This window comes from Erinaceus europaeus, chromosome 17 (genome assembly GCF_950295315.1).
Source record: "Erinaceus europaeus chromosome 17, mEriEur2.1, whole genome shotgun sequence".
NCBI lineage: Eukaryota > Metazoa > Chordata > Mammalia > Eulipotyphla > Erinaceidae > Erinaceus > Erinaceus europaeus.
Genome location: NC_080178.1, coordinates 13,190,999 through 13,213,601, shown reverse-complemented (window position 1 = coordinate 13,213,601; position 22,603 = coordinate 13,190,999). Strand labels below are relative to the sequence as shown.

The following is a 22,603-nucleotide window of genomic DNA, read 5'->3' as shown; positions in this document are numbered from 1 at the left end:
TTTCTCTCTCTTCTCTCTCCATTTCTGTCTCTATCAGAGAAAGAAACAAAGAAAGAAATTTAGAGAGAAAGAGAAGTAAAACAGAAAAAGAAAGGAAGGAAGAGAAGGTAGGGAAACAGGAAAGAAGGAAGGAAGGAACTGCTGGGAGCAGTGGATTTGTTGTGTAGGTACCAGGTCCCACCCAGAGACAAACCTGGTAGAAATCTCTCTCTTGCTCTCCAACTCTGTCTCAGACACACACAGCTCACATGTCAAACCTCGCACCTCATCTGGGCAGAGCTTTGTCACGCACACAACACAGCATCTAACACAGCATCTGCCTCACTAGAGCAAGTTTTGGTGCTGTGTGACTGTGTCTCTTGTTTTTCTTTTATATGTGGTTCTCTAGTTGTGGCTTATATGCACAGTTTTTTTTTTGGAATTGTGCCTCTAAGTTACAAAATATGTAATAGTTTAGAATGCAGTAGATTAGCACATTTTTATGGACTGGAAAGAGTTTGGAGAACTGATTTTTAATCCCCAAATAAAAAAAAAAAAAGAATTGCTTATTTAAATCTGTTGAAATTACTTACAGCATTTGTACCAATTACTTAATAAAACTCCTACTTTGTTTCTTAATGAGGGAGAGTTGTTCTAATTATTGATTTTTCTATGTGTGTTACTGTGTGAAAGATATGGGGTATTGGTGGGTTAAGTGACTTCTGGTATCACATTTCAAACTGATCAAACAAAGGATTTTTGTCTCACCTGCCTCATGTCCTGACCCTCTATAATCTGTTCTCCATATAGTAGCCAGAATAATTCATTTGACAGTTAATATAGAATATGTGATTCTTCTATGAAAAATCTTCCAGTGGTTTTGTCACTTGAAAAAAAATCATTACCTTTATATTGATGAACCAAAACTTATGACTTAACTTCATTCAGTCCTTATTTATTTTCTTGATATTCTAAAATGATCCAATTTTATCAATGATCCCAGGCATGCTTTCTCTTCAGTGACTTCACTTGATGGTCACTCTATCTAGAACCTTCTTTCTTTAAACTTTAGGTTCTGTATTCTTCATCTATATGAAACGTTGAATTAATATTTTAAAAAAGAGAAACTTTGAATTCCTTCTCTCCAGAATCCATGCATAACTCATCCTGTTTACGTTCTCTTTTTTTTAGTATTTATTTATTTATCTATTTATTTATTTTGGATAGAGACTGAGAGAAATAAATAAGCAAGGGGTGATAGAGAGGAAGAGAGACAGTCACTTATTACTGCTTTACCACTGATATAGCTTTATCCTTTCCCTGCTTGTTTGTGGGGACAAGTGCCTTGAACCTGGGTCCCTAGCACATCCTGATATGAGCACTCTACCATCCAAACCTCCTGTCTGTTTTTATCTCAGAGAAGATATTAATACTTGACATAAAATATGATTTTTTTAAAAAATTTTTTAGTGCAGTGTGAGGAAATGAATTCAGAATAGAGCAAAAATGTTTGACTTCAACCATTGAGCCACCTTTGCCCAAAATTTCTGTTTTAATTTTGAGAGAGAGAGAGAAGGAAAGAGAAAGAGAAAGAGAAAGAGAAAGAGAAAGAAAAAGAAGAGCACACTACTTTGTCACAATCCATGGAAGACTACTTGTCTTTGTCCTGTGGTACATGAATTGAATGAGGACCTCATGCATGGAAGGAATGAATTCTACCTGATGAATCACCTCCCCAGCTCTTTCATTTTCTTTTGTTTCTAAAGACTAGGATTGAACTGTTTTAGTTTTATAAAATATTCAATTTATGAAATATTATGGAACAAACCTTCATGTATATTTGAAAACTCTGGGTTGCCTCTTCAACCCAAATTTTATTCTATATTTTGGAGGTGGGGGGAGTGAGAGGACAAGGGAGAGAGATGAAAGCACTGCTGCATTACCCTTGAAGCTCCTTGGACACTATTCTTGGAATTCCTGGGACCAAGCCAAGGGCCTCACACATAGTAAGGTAATCCCTTTATCTGTTGAGTTATCTCCCAGGTCCTCTGCTTCTTTAAATCACAACATCCCTATATTCTGTAATGTTGAACACATAGTGAATATTCAATAACTTTTGGAACTAAATTACTCAATAGAGCCTAGAAGTACATAGCATTATGTCCTATGTATCCATATACACAAGCATGTGCACATACACAGATAAAATTGATATAAATAAAAATATTATCTTTATTTAATTATTGAATAGAGACAGCCAGAAATCAAGAAGGAAGGGGACACAAAAAGGGAGAGAGACAGAGAGACATTTGCAGAATTGCTTCACCACTGACAAGGATTTCCCCTGCCAGTCGGGAGTTGGGGTTCCAACATGGGTCATTGAGCATTGTAACATATGTGCTCAACCAGGTACAATACCACCTGCCTCCCAAAGTGGCATAATTTTAATAGCAATTTTTTATTATTTTTGAGTGATAAGGTGGCTTATATTGAGTTTGGGTGAAAGTGGGAGTAAGAGGTTCATATAATATTTTTTTTCTCACCTCCACACTGCACACCCCCCTATCCCTCTTCTCTCACCCCAACCCAGGGTTTAGCTTTGGTTTATGATCAACAAAATTTTTTTAATAGAATATTCTTGTTTCTGTATTACTCAAAGAAAATTTAATGATCAAATTTATAAACATGTTAAATAGAAACAAATTCCAAGCACATAGAAGAAATTGTTAAAATAGGGCTTCATGGGAGTCTAGGGTAGGGCAGCAGGTTAAGTGCATGTGGTGCAAAATGCAAAGATACACATAATCCCAGTTCGAGCCTCGAGCTCCCCACCTGCAGGGGAGTCACTTCACAAGTGGTGAAGCAGGTCTGCAGGTGTCTTTCTCTTCCCCATCTCTCTCCATTTCTCTCTGTCCTATCTAACAGCAATGACATCATCCACAACAACAATAACTACAACAATATAAAGGGCAACAAAGGGGAATAAATATTTTTTATATATTTTTATTTATATATATATATTTATTTATTCCCTTTTGTTGCCCTTGTTGTTTTATTGTTGTAGTTATTATTGTTGTTGTCGTTGTTGGATAGGACAGAGAGAAATGGAGAGAGGGAGGGGAAGACAGAGAGGAGGAGAGAAAGATAGACACCTGCAGACCTGCTTCACAGCCTGTGAAGCGACTCCCCTGCATATGGGGAGCCGGGGTTCGAACCGGGATCCTTATGCTGGTCCTTGTGCTTTGTGCCACCTGCGCTTAGCCCACTGCACTACAGCCCGACTCCCATAAATATTTTTAAAAAATTTTTAAAAAGGGTTTCACTTGTAAAAAGTTGAATTACCTTGAAGGACTCACTATTTTCAATCAAACAGAAACAGTGGCATATTTCTTTCCTGTGATACAATGACAAAAACAATGGCTTATAACAGTGAAATACTTTAGCTTGATGTGAAGACCCCCCAAATAAAAAGTTCTAATTATTTGAGTTCTAAGGATTTTCTTTTTTCACAGGTGAACTCTCTGCTATGAAATTCACCAGCAGCATAAAATGAAGGAAGACAGGATGAATGTGACTGAGTTCATTCTCCTGGGACTAACCCAGAATCCTCAAGTGCAGAGAATTCTATTTGTGGTGTTAATCGTTGTCTACATTGTCACAGTCTCTGGCAACCTGCTCATTGTGGTCACTATTATCTGTAGCCAGACATTGGACTCCCCAATGTGCTTCTTCCTGGCCTTCCTATCTTTGATAGATGCGTGTTATTCCTCTTCCATAATCCCTAAAATGTTAGCTGACTTATTCTCTGACTCAAAAGCTGTCTCCTTCGATGACTGCATGATACAGCTCTTTGTTGAACATTTCTTAGGTGCGTCAGAGATTGTCCTCCTGGTGGTCATGGCCTACGACCGCTATGTGGCCATCTGTAGGCCTCTGCACTATGTGACCATCATGAACCAGCGCATATGCCACATCCTGGTGGGGGTGTGTTGGATGGTGGGTTTTCTCCATTCTTTTGGACAGATTCTAGTGACATTCTGGCTCCCATTTTGTGGCCCCAATGTCATGGATCACTTCATGTGTGACATTTTCCCTTTGATACAACTTGCCTGCACTGACACCTTTCTTGTTGGTCTCTTGGTCGCAGCTAATGGTGGGGTAATCCCTGTGATCACCTTTCTAATGCTTTTGGTCTCCTATGTGGTGGTTCTGTGCTCTTTGAAAGCTCACAGCTCTGCAGGGAGGAAAAAGGCCCTCTCTACCTGCACTTCCCACATCACAGTTGTTGTTTTGTTCTTTGTGCCCTGTATTTTTATGTATCTGAGACCAGTAGCCACCTTTCCCATGGATAAAGCCATAGCAGTATTCTATACCCTTGTTACTCCCCTGCTGAACCCGGTTATCTACACAGTGAGGAATGCGGAAGTTAAAAATGCCATTAGGATGTTATTAAACAGAAATGCAATTTCAAATATAAAATGACCCAATAGAAACATTTATTATTTCTTATATTATCTTACTTTGCATGTCTTTTAATACTGTAAGCCCTGACACTTATAGCACCTTTATAAGAAGTTATAATTATGACTATTCCTATTTCACAAATGAAGTTGGAAAAAGTCAGATTAGTAAATGTCAAATGTTAAACTAGGAGTATTCAAATTTGCATTCACATGTAAAATATTTTATTATTACCTATAGGAAGTGACAATATTTTGTCAGAAAGATAATGTCGATTAGATTGTTTTTATTCAGAAACGTATCTTAAAGTAATGTTACTATTAAATAATTGGCGTTGCATTTTGTTTCATCGTTCTGGCATTGTCTTTGAAACTGCTTTCAGAAATCACATAAGAGAGGTGCAGGGCCAGGAATGTGTCGTAGCAGTTAGAGTGCTGACTTCACGTGCATGAGGTCCTGATTCTGACTCCTGACACTACATAAGTCAGAGTGATGTTCAGGTCTCTGGTTCTCTACCTAGGTCTCTGTCTCACAGATAAATAAAAGGGATGCAAAGAGTCAAGCATCACGTGAAAGAAACGGTAAACACAAAGAAATGGAGACATATTCTGTGCTGATGAACTGCAAGAATTACATTTGTTAAGATGTCTATTCTCAAGCTGGAAAGACAGCAAATAGTTCTACAAGTCTTTCTTGCCTGAAGCTCTGAATTCCCAGGCTCATTCCCCAGCCCCACCCCATAAACCAGAACTCAGCAGTGTTCTCATATCTCTCTCTATTAAAATAAAATAAAATAAAATATTTATTAAAATATTTATCCTATCCAAGGCAATATACAGATATATTGCAATCCTTTAAAAAATTCTAAGGGCTCTTGGGGGCCAGGCGGTGGTGCACCTGGTTAAGTGCTCACATTACAGTGCACAAGAACCTGAATTCAAGCCCCTGGTCCCCACCTGCAGGTAGAAAGCTTCACAAGTGGTGAAGCAGGGTTGCAGGTGTCTGTCTCTCTGTCTCTTTCCCTTTCTATATCTCCCTCCCCTCTCAATTTCTGTCTCTGTCCAATAATAATATAAAATAAAAATATTTTTAAAAAATTTAAGGACTCCTGTAAATCAAAATTTCCTTAGTAAAATAATATTGGACTGGAAAGAAATAATTCCAAAGGCAGTTTTCAAAGAAGTAGTATAAGTGTTACTAAAGTTCATATAAAACCAAAGAAGATCCTAAAAAAAGTAAAAACAATTATGAGAAAAAGAATGGAGGCATCACACACTTGAACCTCAAACTATACTACAAATAAAAAAAACTATAGTAACTTAAATAGGGTTGAATTAGAATAAATATAGATAGAAAATAGTAAGAAGAGTCTAGAATTAAATACTCACATATATAAAAAGTTAATTCATGGTCAAGAAAGCTAAGAATATAAAACAAAGGAAAGAATGACTTTTTAATATGTGATACTTAGAAATCTGGAGTTACCTGTAAAATGAATGAAATTGGATAATTATCTCATAGCTTGTACACAAGTTAACTCAAAATGGGGTAAATAATTGGATATTAGACTAGAAACCATGAAATGCTTAGAAGAAAACCCCAAAAAAACATTATAGTAGTCTCAGTGATATGAGTATGGTATGAGCATTTTAATTCAGTGACAGGGGAAAAGGCAAATAAATAAATACTTAGAAGCTAAAATACTCTGTATATGAAATAAGCTATCTTAAAATGAGAAAATATTTTACTGACTGGAAAAACAATCATTTTTCATTTATATGATACAAGGTCTGATATAGAAGTGACTGATTTGATGCTTTTCTCTTGTTAGGAAGTTTTGTCTTTGTTAAACTTGAGGAAGAAGTTATTATTGTTATTATAATTATTATAATAACTATTATTATTTTGCCTCCAGGGTTCTCGCTGGGTGCCTGTACTATGGGTCCACTGTTCCTGGTGGCCATTTTCCCATTTCTGTTCCTCTTGTTGATGTTGTTGTTAGGACAGAGAGAAATTGAGAGAGGAGGGGAAGACAAAGAGGGGGAGAGAAAGACAGACACCTGCAGACCTGCTTCACTGCTCGTGAAGTGACCCCTCCTGTAGGTGGAGAGCCATGCGCTTGAACTGGCATCCTTAAGCAGGTCCTTGCACTTCGCTCCTTGTGCCCTTAACTTGCTAAGCTACCACCTGCCCCCCTAGAAGTTAAAATTTAATATGATCATTGTCAATGTTCTCCACTGATCTTCATTTAAGTTTCATGAAATAATTGGGTTGTTGGCAAGATCTCTCACTGATGGTGAAATGCCCCTGAGGTTTAATTATCACAAGAACTTTCACAGAACTTACTTATGAATAGGGTAAGTAGATGTACTTGTAACGCTCAAGAGAAAGACAGTATTCAGTGATGTCATCTATAAATCAACAAAGGCATTTATTATAGTCTGAGCTAGTTGGCATTTTACACTTTTGAAGTTTTGCTCCTTTTTTGGTAACCAACCAGTAATATGAGACCTTGGCTGGGAACATATTTATCAGACAAGTCCATAGGTGAGATTATTTTGCTGTCTGGATATTATGACATTATGATTTAGGCTAATGCATTTTTTCATATTGATAGATATTGAAATTGGAAACAGAGTATATCCTTATCTGCATAGAAAATTTCCTCATTTAATATAACACCATAACTTCCTATCACATTTAATTCTTCTTCTAGCGTTTGCCCTTCTCCCGTAGCCAGTCAACAGCATCAGGTTGCTGCTTGTTTCTGGCTTTGAAAGTGACTGGGATCCATGTCGATTCAGTCGGCTAGGAAGGATCGTCAGTTTCCCCAATGAATGGGTACTCACGGGATGCACCATGGGAAGGTCGATCCAATGCATCCCATAACATTTAATAATATTTTGAAAAATATATCTTAAAATTTATACATGATTCAACGACATCATATTTTTTCATCTAGTACTTTACACATCTAGTTTTTTATTGTTGTGGTTATTATTGTTGTTATTGATGTTGTTGTTGTTGGCTAGGACAGAGAGTAATGGAGAGAGGAGGTGAAGACAGAGAAGGGGAGAGAAAGGTAGACACCTGTGAACCTGCTTCACCGCCTGTGAAGCGACTCCCCTGCAGGTGGGGAGACGGGGCTCAAACAAGGATCCTTCTGCTGGCCCTTGCACTTTGTGCCTCCTGCGCTTAACCCACTGCACTACCGCCAGACTCCCTACACATCTAGATTTTAGTTTCTAATCTTCTATAGTTCTTAATAATTGTGTATATACATATACAATAACTTCCTCTAACAATAATTTCCTTTGGGGTTTCCCCCTAAGAAATCATTATGAAATCAAATTAAAAAATCAAAGATTTAAAAATTTTCTTCCTTTTTTCCTTCTTCTTTCTCTCCTCTGGCTTATGGTGGTGCTAGGGATTGAACTGGGTACTTTGGTGGTTCAGGCATGAAAGGCTTTATGCATAACTATTATAATATCTCCCTAGTTCAGGACAAAATGCTTTCTTTTATGGTTTTTATTGGTGATTTAATAATGATTGACAAGATTGTGGAATAAGAAGGGTACAATTCCATACAATTCCCACCACCAGCGTTCCATATCCCTTCCTCTCCAGTGGATGTTTCCCTATTCTTTATCCCTCAGGGAGTATGGAGCAAAGATCTTTATGGGTAGCAGAAGGTGGAAGGTTTGGCTTCTGTAACTGCTTCTTCACTGAACATGACATTGATAGCTTGATCCATACTCTCATCCTGTTTCTATTTTTCCCCAGTGGGTTAGGGTTCTGGGGAAATTGGGGTTCCAGGGCACATTGCTGAGATCGTTTGCCCAGGGAAGTCAGGTTGGTGTCATGGTAGAAACAATTAAGTTTCCTGTCAGTTGTGTTTATTGCTCATAAGTTAGAGTGCAAGATTAAGCTGCATGGGAGGACAAGGGCATTTTAATTTCTAGGTACACAGGGTTGAGTCCATGTTTTCTGATGTATGGAGATGCAGGGAGTCTGTCATTTCACTAAATATTATCCCTACTGTATCTGATACTATAGTCTTCATGTCAATCACTATAGTAGGCACAATACGGAAATATATATATATATATATATATATATATTTAAAACAAATACATGTTTTAAAAGCCTAGGTCAGCTAGACTAACTACTCAGTCTGGTAGTTTAGGAATATTAAATATGTTTTTTAACTTAATTTATAGTTTTCACTTGCACTGTATTTATTGGAACTTAGCTCAACAGCAAGTCAAGGGAGACATTCAGCTTTCAGTATTTTTCAGTAAACACATATTTTTTATATCAGTAAACACAAATTTTAACACAGGTTCTAGGAAGTATGTATTTCTCACAAATAACGCATGTCCTTAGGTTATCTGTGTATGATAGATATTTATTTACAATTTCTTTTCACAGAGTTGAGGGGGCTTAGATTAAATTTCTCCTGGAAAGAAAGTAATTCTTACCAGTGAGTAGCACTTTACAGTTTATAGAATACATCCCTGAGTCACTGTGTATAAGTTCATAGACAAATAGGAGGACTTGAAAGCACTGAGCACTGAACTGAACTAGCAAGATCATATAGGAATGGAATAAGGAGTAGAATCCTCAGCTCCTGTGTATAGATGATTCCTTACACAAGATGGCTCCACTTCCCATTTCCAAACTTTATGGTTGTGGAAAAGCAAATATGTATTCAGTAAAATATTTATATGGCATTTTGATTGCTTCCTTGGCTAGTAATGATGGACTGTAGAATACTCTAGTGATGGACTGTAGAATACCCTAGTGATGGACTGCAGAATACCCTAGTGATGGACTGCAGAATACTCTAGTGATGGACTGTAGAATATGCTAGTGATGGACTGTAGAATACGCTAGTGATGGACTGTAGAATATGCTAGTGATGGGCTGTAAAATATGCTAGTCATGGACTGTAGAATACGCTAGTGATGGACTGTAAAATACTCTAGTCATGGACTGTAGAATAGTGATGGACTGTAGAATACCCTAGTGATGGACTGTAGAATACACTAGTGATGGACTGTAGAATACTCTAGTGATGGGCTGTGGCAATTAGCCATAGCTCTCAGTCAACCATGCATTCACAAGGGAATACTGTATTTCATTCTCAGTGTATTAGCTTATCATTTATGGGAGTTCTTCAAGACTTGATTTTTTAAAAATTTATTTGTTTAATTGAAAAAAGAAGACAGTAACAAAACCGTAGGATAGGAGGGGTACAACTCCACACAGATCTCTGTATCCCATCCCCTTCCCTGATAGCTTTCCTATTCTTTATTCCCTCTGGGAGTATGGGCCCAAGGTCGTTGTGGGTTGCAGAAGGTGGAAGGTCTGGCTCCTATCATTGCTTCCCTGCTGAACATGGGTGTTGACTGGGTCAATCCATACTCCCAGCCTGCCTCTCTCTTTCCCTAGTAGGGTGAGGCTCTGGGGAAGCAGAGCTCCAGGACACACTGGTGGGGTCCTCTGTCCAGGGAAGTCTGGTCGGCATCATGCTGGCATCTGGAACCTGGTAGCTGAAAAGAGAGTTAACATACAAAGCCAAACAAATTGCTGAACAATGATGGACCCAAAGGCTGGAATAGTGCATATGAAGTGTTGGGGGGGGGTATTCATTGCAGACTATTGTGTAGTTTTGCTTTCAGATATATATTTTGCCCTAGTTTAAGGATACGTGTGTACATATACTCTATCTCATGGGACCTGGTATATATCTAGGTTTTGGGACTTTGTTAGGAAGTGAACCACCTGGAATGGAATCAAAGAATACTATGAAAGGAAAGATCTCTCCCGAGTAATGAAGCTGAAGGGTTGTCATTCCACACCTGAAGTTTCCAGACGTAGTCTGAAGTGAAACATGCTGCGGTGGCACTTGTTGTGTTGATTAGGTTGTGATTGGTGGATGCAATATTATTTGGTATGAATTGAGAGAAGCATGCAGGAAAGTGTGCCCCACCCTAAGGTTCCAGGACTGGGGGAAATATAGGCTCTATAGTGGAAATGTGAGGTTCCTGCTGTCTTAGGGTTCAAAAAGACAATTGGTAGTTATTGATATCATCACATTATTTGGTAATTGGGTTAACTTTGAAAAGTCCCTTTGTTAGGATTTGCTGTATAATACCCAACATCTTATATATAGCTGTGTCACCGGTTGCTTCTGTTCTCCCTGGTCTAGGATTTTGAGAGAGTCAACATATCAAAGACTCAGCCTATGTATTTAAAAGATTCAGTCTGTGATTTAAAAAGTTCTAGACATATGATAAATTTTCCCCTCTCATATTAATTAGTGATTTATATGACTACAAATTAATAGGAGTGTACATAAACACCATTGCCACCACCGAAAGACCGTGTCCCATCCCACCCACCCACCCACACTGCTCTGCCGCCCAGGGAAGCCGAATGCCCACCCTTACTGTCACCCCAGGGTTTTTACTTTAGTTCCCTACTCCATAAGGACTTGATTTTTTAAAAGTAGTTTTTGTTCTGGATAGTTTTGACAAACTCTAAAGTGGCATATACATTCTGAGCACACCTAGGTCAGCTAGGCTAACTGAATTCAGTTCTAGTATAGGAATAGTAAATAATTTAAAAAAATTGTATTATATTTACTTATTGATTGGATAGAAAAGGCCAGAGATCAGGAGAAAAGGGGATGAAAGAGAGGCAGAGAGACAGAGGGACATCTGCAACACTGCTTTACCACTTGCAAAGATTTCTCCCTGCAGATGGGGACTAGGGGCTTGAACCTGGGTCTTTGCACATTGTAACAATGCACTCAAGCAGGTGTACCACCACCTGGTCCCTTAAATAAGTTGTTTTTTTTTTTACTGATAGTTTTCACTTGCAATGTATATGTTGGAATTTAGCCCTACAGTAAGTCAAGGAAAATCTATAGCTTTCAGCATTTTTTCAGTAAATTATAAAACATGCCACAGGTATATTAAGCCTCAGTATAAGTACAGGTTCAATAAGCTTGAAGTCATGAAAGAGGTCATGGAGGAAGTGAAACAAATTTGAAGCAATTCCTAAAGTGTCAAGAACATGCTTTGAAGTTATTATAACTTCCCATTTCCTTGCTGTAATATTCATTGAATTATGATTTAATGACTCATTAGTATCTTTCTTTGTCTCAGAACAGGTACTTCAGGCCCCAGGAAAGTGTTAATGCCTCAATGGATCACCCTGTACCTTCCAACAATGTGACAGAATTTATTCTCTTAGGGCTCACACAGAATCCATACTGGCAGAAAATACTATTCATTGTGTTTCTGTTCATTTTCCTGTTCACCGTGTTGGCCAACCTGCTCATTGTAATAACCATCTCCCTCAGCCCCACACTTTCTGCACCTATGTACTTCTTTCTCACTTTTTTGTCCTTCATCGATGCCTTCTACACCTGTGTCACCACCCCCAAAATGATCATCGACCTGTTGTTACAGAGAAGAACCATCTCCCTAGCTAGCTGCTTGACCCAGCTCTTTGTGGAGCACTTCTTGGGGGGCTCAGAGATCATCCTTCTTATTGTCATGGCCTATGACCGCTATGTGGCCATCTGCAAACCCCTGCACTACATGACCATCATGCGCCAGGGTCTTTGTCGCCTCCTAGTGGCGGTGGCCTGGATTGGGGGCATCGTGCATGCTACTGTGCAGATTCTTTTCATGGCCAATTTGCCTTTCTGTGGCCCCAACGTCATTGATCACTTCATGTGTGACCTCTTTCCGCTATTGAAACTTGCCTGCAGGGACACGTATACGCTGGGAATAGTGGTGGCTTCTAACAGTGGAGCCATGTGCTTGCTCATTCTGTCTATGCTGCTCATCTCCTACATAGTCATCTTGAACTCCCTCAAGTCCCATGCCTCTGAAAGCCGGCGCAAAGCACTTTCCACCTGTATCTCTCACTTTGCTGTAGTTGTACTCTTTTTTGTGCCTTGCATATTCACCTACCTGCGCCCTGTAGCCACCTACTCTGTGGACAAGTTGGTGACCGTGTTCTTCGCCATATTCACCCCCATGTTAAACCCTGTTATTTACACTGTGAGAAACACGGAAGTGAAAAATGCTATGAAAAACTTGTGGAAAAGGATAGTAACTTAGGCTGCTCCTAAAGCCAAGAGAGTGAACATGCATATAAGTAAATAGGTTTGAGGCCAAAGAGCTATCTCAGCTTTAGAGTGAAGGAATTGCATGCCTGAGTCCCCTGCCTTCAATTGGTCCTGCCTTCAATTCCTGGCACTGCTGTGTACCAGTGCTGAGCTCTGGTCTCTTTGATAAATCCTTAAATAAATAGGAGCAATCACATCATGCAGTTAATTTAAAAGAAAATTATCTGACCATTGAGAAGGAAAAAGAATCAAAAATAACACTTATTGAGTGCATTATAATACTTAGACTATTTCACAGGTATTTTTGGTAATGTTTAGTATATTGATACTTTGCTAAGGTTTCAATGTCCATGTGCATAGCATCTTGATAGAAAAAAAAAAGAAATGAATACCTATAATTCCTAGACTTAATGAATCTATGTCAATGCTGCCAACTAAATTCCTTGTGCATATATGTGATACTTATGTGAAATTGACTTTCCTAAAGGAACTGGATAAGAAATTTTTAAAGTTTGTGTACCCTGTAGTAAAGCAAAAAAAAATGAGAACAGAAATTCTTAGATAGATACAGGGCAAGAGATAGTTGAAAATTGAAAGAATGTCTGCTATTGCTATTGAATCCATCAAAAGCAAAAGGAATGATACCAACAAAATAAATGATAATATACAATATATCTCTTTTTCTTGACAGAAGAAAAAAATGACATTTTTGAAATTGCTCTTACTTTGGTCTTATTTTCTTAAATATCCTATCACATGTTTATTTTTTTTCTTGGCTGTAAAGAATGATCTTTCTTTTCCTTACCAAACCTTGAGGAATTATTTGAAATAATAGATCAACATTGTCTTATTTGATCACAAAATAAAAGCACATAGTAAGCTTTTAAAAACACCAAAACATGTCTTAAAAGAGTTTTTACAAGTGTATAATTTCTTTTTTTAAAATTTCTTTATTGGGGGATTAATGTTTTACATTCGACAGTAAATACAAGAGTTTGTACATGAATAACATTTCTCAGTTTTCCACATAACAATACAACCTCCACTAGGTCCTCTGTCATCCTTTTTCAGAACCTGTACTCTCTCCACCACCCACCCCAGAGTCTTTTACTTTGGTGCAATACACCAACTCCAGTTCAGGTTCTACTTGTGTTTGTTTTGCAACTTCTGTCTGAGAGTGAGATCATCCCATATTCATCCTTCTGTTTCTGACTTATTTCACTTAACATGATTTCTTCAAGCTCCATCCAAGATGGGCTGAAAGCGGTGAAGTCACCACTTTTAATAGCTGAGTAGTATTCTATTGTGTGTATATCTACCACAACTTTCTCAGCCACTCATCTGTTGTTGGAACAAGTGTAAAGTTCCTTATTTCCCAGTGATAGGTTTCTGCAGACCACACTCTCCATCAACTGACATTTTCATTTACAGGCACTGGGTTCCCTTTCCCCTTAAATCCTTATAGCAACCCACCCGAGTCCTGGAATCTGATGCAATAGATTGTAGCTAGTCTAAGATTCACCCTATTGTTTTTAAATCTCACCGATCAATGAAATTGTCTGGTATTTGTCCTTATCTTTCTGGTTTATCTCATTTAACCAGATTTCTTTATTCTTTCAAATATGTAGTGAAAGAGAAGACTTCATCATTTCTTACAGATGAGTAGTGTTCCATTATGAATAAATATAGCATAACTTTGTTTTAAAAATACTGATTTGTTGGGGGTGGGGTGGTGGCACAGCGGGTTAAGTGCACATAGTACAAAGTGCAAGAACCTGTGCAAGGATCCCGGTTGGAGATCCCACCTGCAGGGTGGTCTCTTCACAAGCTGTGAAGCAGGTCTGCAGGTATCTAACTTTCTCTCCCCTTCTCTATCTTCCCATCCCCTCTCAATTTCTCACTGTCCTATCCACTAAAAAAAAAAAAAAGGGAAAAAAATGGCCATCAGAGCAGCATATTCATAGTGCTGGCACCAAGTTCCAGCGATAAACCTGGTGGCAATATATATATATATATATATATATATATATATATATATATATATATATGTTGTTAATATATGTTGTTAAACACATACGTACATATATATATATATATATATATATTGTTAATGGAGGTGGGTGGAGGGGAGAGAAAGTAAGAGCAAAGGAGAGGAGAATCAGAGTCTTACTCTTGCACATAGAATGCATGGCATTAAACTTGGGGCTTCAAGCTTGAGAGTCCAAGGTTTTATCCATTGCATCTCCTCTCCCCCCAGTATCACAACATTGTGAACAGTGCGTGCATCATTGGGCCTCTCTGTTTCCAAATATAGACTATTACAAGCAGTTCTGCTATAAACATAGGTATGTATATATGTTTATAGACTTGGAAAAATGAAGGCTCTAATTGTAATATTTCTAGGTTGGAAACAAGTAATTTGAGAATATTAATTATAGAGTAAGAAAGGATTTAACCCTTTTTGGGTTGGTTTACTTTTCAATCTTTAAGAAGTAAAATACTCTGAGTCAAGTGTAACACAGTTTTGCTAACAATCTTCACATGTGAAGAGAAAGAGAATGGACGATAGAAATTTGCAGTCCTGATAATTGCTAACCACCATTGAAATTGAATGCTCTTTATGTTATTGGACAGGTGGAACTTTGTATAGCCATTCTGTAAAGAAGAAGAGAGTTCAGTTGAGGAACAAATAATGATGTTGCCAATGCCATGATGTAGTTTTGGTGGTGGTGCATCAGCTTGACTTAGTTCCACTGTTGCAGGTTTGAGAATCAGAGTCAACATGGAGGAACTACATTCATGGTAATGCGTCACATAGAGGGCTTGTGATCTTTAAGAATTCTGGACCTGGAGCAATGGGATGGTATAGCTTGTATAGGGGGCTGCATGCTGAGAGTAAAAAGTGTTCTCACAGAAGCAGAGGCTGCAAATTAAATTCCGCACTTGTATCATCACTCAGGGTCTGGTTGCCTTAGTTACTACTATGGTTACTTTTATCTATTCCTGCGTAGCTGTGTCTGGGAAAGTTTAGCATCAGGACTTAGAAGCTTTGTGTCCTGTCAGGATAAAATGTACCACTGTGTGTGTGTGTGGGGGGGGGAGGATACCGATCTCAGGGTCTCCTGTTATCTGGGCCTTCTCTCCTTTTACAGTAGGATTAGTTAACTCTTTTTTTTTTTTTTTTCGTTTTTGCCTTGACTTTCTCTTTTCCACCTCAGCACCAAATAAATACTCTAGAAAAGCAGGGAGAAATGGGAATCTGCCTCAAAGGAATGCAGTAAGGATGACGCAAGTCTGCACATTTTAAAATGCTGAACTGTTGGAATATGGCACCTATCTTAACACAGGCTTATTACCCAAAGGATATGCACTTATTAATGATGTTTCCTCTATCCATAGGTGGGAAGTTGTTTATAAATTAAACACAAAGTACAGCCAAATGGCAGGCATTGTTCCTTGAGTGATTTTTTTGAACAGTTTAGCTGGCTACTTTTGGGGAAATATTTCCTATTTAGGTAAAATTTAAGTTTCTCTGCAAAACCCAAGGAATCTTTTGTATGTAAGTACTTGAACACTTAGAGCATCTGTTTTAAATCTTTCTTGAAATTTGTTAGAAACTTGTAGCAATGGTATTACTTTCCATTAAAATGTTGGATGTCTTTTTTCCTTCTAGGTTCTGACTTTCTTGCTTTAACATTTGGATTTAATAAGTTGAAATTCAAATATGACAGGAACCCTAGCTCTTTCATAGATGAAATTTATCTCAGTACAACCAGGATAAGGCTTGATTGTGATTTTCCTAAAATGATATTAGGGACTGTTTGGAAAATCTACCTTCTACTTACTGACAGGTTTACATAATATATTAGTTTGGAATTATTTTGATTGTTTTATTATTAAATATGTTACCATAAATTTAAACTAATATTTGGAAATAGAATAATTGAATCCTTATACACACAAGCACTCACATAATGTTTGAAATATGTCAGCAGTTTGCTTGTTTTCTCTCCATATATATTTTGTGTCTCAGGATATATTGAACTATCAATAGTTTTTAGTTTTATTAACATTTGTCTGTCTGTTAATTATCTACCTAATTTGGTAAATTTCAAATTTTAACTATTTTATAATCTCTCCAAGATTTAAAAACAAATGAGTGCTTATATTTTAGAGATGTGTTCTTAGGGAGGGGAGGAAAAGAAAAATCATCTAAGCAGTAAGATTTCTAAAGACAGGGAGTCGGGCAGTAGCACAGTGGGTTAAGAGGATTTGATGTGAAGCACAAGGACTGGTGTAAGGATCCTGGTTTGAGCCCCCCACCGCTTCACAAGCAGTGAAGCAGGTCTGCAAGTGTCTTATCTTTTCTTGCCCTCTCTGTCTTCCCCTCCTCTCTCCATTTCTCTCTGTCCTATCCAACAGCGACAACTACAACAATAATAACTACAACAATAAAACAACAAGGGCGGCAAAAGGAAATAAATAAATTAATTTAAAAAAAGATTTCTAAAGACAGAGATTATGTTTTCGTGATTTTTTCTTTCCATTTGTGTATGCCCCTGCATTTCACTTTTTCATGTAAAGATGGATTGGATGTTAAAATTATTTCTCTATCTAGAGGAAAACATACCTTTTTGTGAGTAGTTCTGCCTACAGGGATATTGGTGATTGGTTTAATGAAATCAAGAAAAACTATGTAAAGATAAGATCCTTTCCTACAGAAACATTCTAATGAATTTATTTCTTTTTACAATGCAATAGGTAATCCCATTTTATTGTTTCTTTTTTTAAAAAAATTATATTTATTTATTTTCCCTTTTGTTGCCCTTGTTTTTTATTGTGGTAGTTGTTGTTATTGATGTCGTCATTATTAGATTGGACAGAGAGAAATGGAGAGAGGAAGGGAGTGAAAGATAGAAACCTGCAGACCTGTTTCACCTCCTGTGTAGCGACTCCCCTGCAGGTGGGAATCTGGGGGATCAAACCAGTATCCTTAACCAGTCTTTGTGCTTCATGCCACTTGCACCCAACTCCCGGTAATCCCATTTTGTAAATGTAGTTATTGATAATGTAATCTTTGCTCTTCTTTTAAAGGAAATCAAAGCCAGCAAGATTGATGTAGGAGGATAAATTACTGTTTTGAGAGCCAAGTGGTCTCCCATTACTTAAGTGCATGTTACCATGCACAGAGAGCTGGGTTCAAGCCCTTTAACCCAACCTGCGGGGGGAGGAATGCTTTGTGAGTGGTGAAGCAGGGATGCTGGTGTCTCTCTGTCTCTTTCCCTTTACATTTCCCTCTTCTGTTGATTTCTGACTGTCTCTATTAAATAAATAAATAAGTAAAGATCATACAAACATAAAAAAGACATTACTGTTTTTAGAACCTTTCTGAGAAATTAAAATATTGATGAGGTATGCATCAGTGATCACTCATAAAAACTTGATGTCTCATAGATGCTCACTAGACATACTGTTTTCAATGTTTGTTGTCTAGGATTTTATTGAAGTAACTACTTAGCTCTAATAAGAGGTCAGACAGAAAAAGAATATCAATCGTAGAGACTACTTCTTAGATGAAAATTCAAACTCTGTTACTAATTGTGTTCTCTTAGGCAAACTAGTCATTTGTCTTACCCACCATAGAATAGGTCTTCTCATAGTTAGGTCTAAAGACTAAATGAGAAAGCCCCACCTGCAGAGGGGTAGCTTCACAGGCAGTGCAGCAGGTCTGCAGGTGTTTATCTTTCTCTCCTCCTCTCTGTCTTCCCCATCTCTTTCAATTTCTCTCTGTCCTAAGGAAATAAAAAATAATACTAAAGGCTAAATGAGAAAGCATGAATAAACTCTCAATAAAAGCGTGGTCTATGGCAATTACTGAATGACTCATATTGTTATTTGTTAGTTGTCCTTTGATTTGAATATCTGTGTATAGACTACATATAGGTATCAGTATATATCACTAAATAAACATTACATTGTATTAATTTAGCTTTATTCTCAGGAAAAAGACATAATAATTATTATTTATTTTTTATTAGTGATTTAACAATGATCAGCAAAACTGTGGGATAAGAGGGGCACAATTCCATACAGTTCCCATCACCAGAGTTCCATATACCCTCCTCTCTACTGGAAAGGTCCCTAGTCTTTATCCCTCTGGGAGTATGGACCAAAGATTTTTTTAATTATTATTTTTTTCACCAATGAAATTCTATAGTGAACAGAATGATTCTTTGAATATATAATGCAAATGAAATTAAAATGATATAAATTTTAATTTACTTTTGGTTAAGATAATAAAATGAATAATAATTAGTGTTAGTATGACATTGAGCAAAATAACACTTTAATGTACCACTGAAGTATTTATATTTTCCACACTTTTACGTAGAGCTAAAGCAAACACCTACATGACTATATAACTATATCAGTCTATCTGTATATCTTTATCTATATCTATATCTATCAATCTATCTCTATCTCTATCTCTATCTCTATCTCTATCTCTAGCTCTATCTCTATCTCTATCCCTCCGTATATCACCTAGATACAAATTGGAAGAGATGTACCAAACTGCTGTGAGGGCATGTGGTTGGAGTGATTCTCCGACTTCGTTTTTGTTTGTTTTTTGTCACCAGGGTTATCCCTTGGTGCTGGCAATATGAATCTACAGCTTCTGGAGGCTAGTTGTTTTTTTTTTATTTCTTTCTATTTTGGTTTGAGAGGACAGAGACAAATTAATAGGGGAGGGGGAGATAGGGAGAGAAAGACAGATACCTGAAGACCTGCTTCACTGCTCGTGCAATGTCCCTACTGCAGGTGGGAAGCAGGGGCTCAAACAGGGTCCTTGTGTGTGGTACTATAGTATTGGAGGAGCTTGGGTGCTCTGAAACCTTTGCCTTTCTAGCTATCGCTCTTTCTATGAAGTGAGTAGAATGAACATGTTGAGTGACATGACAATGTGCAAGCCCAGTCATCCCACACAAAATTGGAGTCCTGCTAAGTGTGGAGAGTAAGGTGAACTTTCTGCTAGTCAATTCAACATCTAATAGAGACAGATTAAATGCAAACATGAGCTTGTGGAAAATTCATTTGCAAATGATTCTTTCTAAAATGATGTATAGTTAATATACAACTGTCTTAACAGAATAAATGGGGATCCTGATGTTAAGACTTGACATTGTCAATGTCATTTAATCCTTACAATAACCACTTTGTATAGGGAGTGTTACCTTTCCATAGCATAGGGACATACAAGGAGGCACAGAGAAGTTGCCTGGAGTGTTACACTCATAAGGGAAGTTACTGTAGTGCAGCTAATACCATTTAGGAACTTTAAGTTGGTTTCTTTAGAATTGCTATTCCGATACTTTCTGTTGCCAGTTAATATCTAGTCTATTTAAGAGATACTACTTCATGATGCCTTATTGCTGTGGAGAACAGAGATGCATATGGCTAATCTTTAAAAGAACTGAAAATATGCCAGGCATTACAATATGTAATAAATATGTGTACTATGATGAAACTAACTTGATTACATCTCAGTTCATACAAGCTTAAATATTAAATTTTGAATGGTAATGGAAACTTAGTGTATCTTATATAAGATTCCACAAGCCAATTATTATTAGAAGGATTGTACATTTCTAAGAAATTATGTAATGGGAGTTTTAATGACATGCAGGACTTTTGTGCTATCAAAGACTGATAGTTCAACTCTGGATACCCTCTTTTTTTCTCTCTTTTTTGTACAATGTGCTCCAGCTAGTCAATGTTTTAAATTATAAATTATAAAATCAAATAATTTATATTATCATGTCAAGTTTTGACTCACTTCAATAAATGATCTGAAAGTTATAAGCATACAGAAGTGTTCCATTCTGGAACTTAAGTGGTACTGGCATTAATTCAGAGACAAACTATTAAATGAGAACTTATGTGCATATAAGGTCATAATTAGACAAAAAAAACCCTTATTTAGGAAGATTTAACTCTTCAATTGAGAAAAAAAACTCTTTTGAAAAATGTGACTTTACAGGAACACTAGGAAAATATAATGTAAAATCCAATAATCGTGGTGATTATTAATTATAAATAACATCTTTTATAGACTTTCTCATTTGAAGCAATGCATGTCTATCAGTCGGCAGTAAATGGAGAATCCAAGCAATGTGACTGAATTCATTCTTTTGGGCATTACAAGCAATCCAGAGTTGCGGAAATTTTTTGCTGCTATGTTCCTTATCATATATGTGTCCACAGTTGTGGGCAATGTGCTCATCGTGGTCACCATGCTCACCAGCCAGAGTCTGAGGTCACCTATGTATTTCTTCCTTACTGCCTTGTCCCTCATGGATGCCACCTACTCTTCTGTCATCACCCCCAAGATGATCGTGGACTCCCTTTCTGAGAGAACTACCATCTCCTTCAAAGGTTGCATGACTCAACTTTTTTCGGAACATTTATTTGGTGGTGTGGGGATCATGCTTCTCATTGTCATGGCCTATGACCGCTATGTGGCCATCTGCAAGCCCCTGCACTACATGACCATTATGAGACCTCGGGTGTGTTGCCTGCTCCTGGGGGGGGCCTGGGTGGGAGGAGCCATGCATGCCACCATACAGCTCCTCTTCATGTACCAAATGCCCTTCTGTGGTCCCAATGTCATAGATCACTTTGTATGTGATTTGATTCCATTGTTGGCTCTGGCCTGCCTAGACACTCACTTACTGGGTCTTTTAGTTGTCTTCAACAGTGGGGTGATGTGCATGGCTATCTTCCTCATCCTCATTACTTCCTACACAGTCATCCTCTGCTCTCTGAAGTCTTATAACCCTGAGGCGAGGCGCAAAGCTCTCTCCACCTGTGGTTCCCATCTCACAGTGGTGGTCTTGTTCTTTGTGCCCTGCATATTCTTATATGTGAGACCTGTAGTCCTTTATCCAGTAGACAAAGCCATAGCTTTATCCTTCACCATTGTCACACCCATGTTAAATCCTTTGATCTATACTTTGAGGAACACAGAGGTGAAAAATGCCATGAGGAAACTGTGGCAGAAACAAGGGACCCTGGGAAATCACTAGCTTACAAACAAGAACAAATCTTTCCTACAGGTTTAATGAAGTCTTATTCAAACAGCCATTTCAGTTCATTAGATACACAGCCACAAATAGCTTAAGTTAAACATACACATGGGGTGCTATACATTTTGAATTCCATTTGATGTTTCACAAGGCTTAACTTCCTTTGATTTGTTTATTTAGTTTTATTGCATTTATTTATTACTGGATAGTGACAGAGAGATAGAGAGAGGAGGAAGACACAGGATGAGGGACAGAGAGACCCCTGCAGCTCCCCTTCACCCCTTGTGAAGCTTTCCCCCTGCTTACATACTCACACCATCGCAGTCTTCTGAGAGTCGATTATTATGCTATGATCTTATTGTCTGTATGTAGTTTGTGGTTCCTGCACTAGAGCTTAAGCTCCAAGACAAAACGGAAATATAATGTTCTGTTATTGCCTAACCATGGGCTTGAACCCTGGTCCTTGCACACACAGCCTGACCCTATTCCTCTTATTTTTTTTAAGTTTATCTTTTGAAATAACCCAGTCTTTACCATTCAGTGCATGTGACTTGTTTTTCTCAGCCACTGATGAGTAAAGAACTTTTTCGACTGACTCCATCATATTTTTTCTATTTTCCAATAAGCTTCTGACTCCCTAGAGTCTCCCTTCTTCTTCATTTTCTTCTCTCCTTCTATTTTTACTTTTTAGGGGATCCAATTTGAGGTCTCAAATATACAAGGCATGTGTTCTACCACTAAATTACATTCCAGTCTCAATGACTTTTTTAAACCTATTCAGTCATATTCTAAGCATCTATGAACACGCATGATACTTTGACATATATTTCTTGAGTTATATATTCTCCACAAGATAATAAATCTTATGGAGTAGTCAGAGTGGTGGCTCACTGGTAGAGAATATTCGTTAAGATCTGGGCTCAAGCTTTTA

General features: G+C 37.7%; 3 protein-coding genes across 3 annotated transcripts; all 3 read left to right on the top strand.

Moving 5' to 3' along the window:
* The first annotated feature begins 3,528 nt into the window (after window positions 1-3,528).
* On the top strand, window positions 3,529-4,461 carry LOC103109975 (olfactory receptor 4C46-like). Its single transcript, XM_007519117.2, has one exon. The coding sequence runs from the start codon at window positions 3,529-3,531 to the stop codon at window positions 4,459-4,461; it is 933 nt and encodes a 310-aa protein (XP_007519179.2).
* Window positions 4,462-11,654: 7,193 nt separating this feature from the next.
* LOC103109899 (olfactory receptor 4C3D-like) lies at window positions 11,655-12,581 on the top strand. Its single transcript, XM_007519018.2, has one exon. The coding sequence runs from the start codon at window positions 11,655-11,657 to the stop codon at window positions 12,579-12,581; it is 927 nt and encodes a 308-aa protein (XP_007519080.2).
* Window positions 12,582-20,721: 8,140 nt separating this feature from the next.
* LOC103109974 (olfactory receptor 4C6-like) lies at window positions 20,722-21,672 on the top strand. Its single transcript, XM_007519116.2, is given in 1 exon segment — window positions 20,722-21,672. A coding segment is annotated over 1 exon segment (951 nt).
* Window positions 21,673-22,603: the final 931 nt, after the last annotated feature.

Coding starts and splice junctions, on each gene's coding strand:
- LOC103109975 (XM_007519117.2), top strand. CDS start 3,529: ATGAAGGAAGACAGGATGAATGTGACTGAGTTCATTCTCCTGGGACTA.
- LOC103109899 (XM_007519018.2), top strand. CDS start 11,655: ATGGATCACCCTGTACCTTCCAACAATGTGACAGAATTTATTCTCTTA.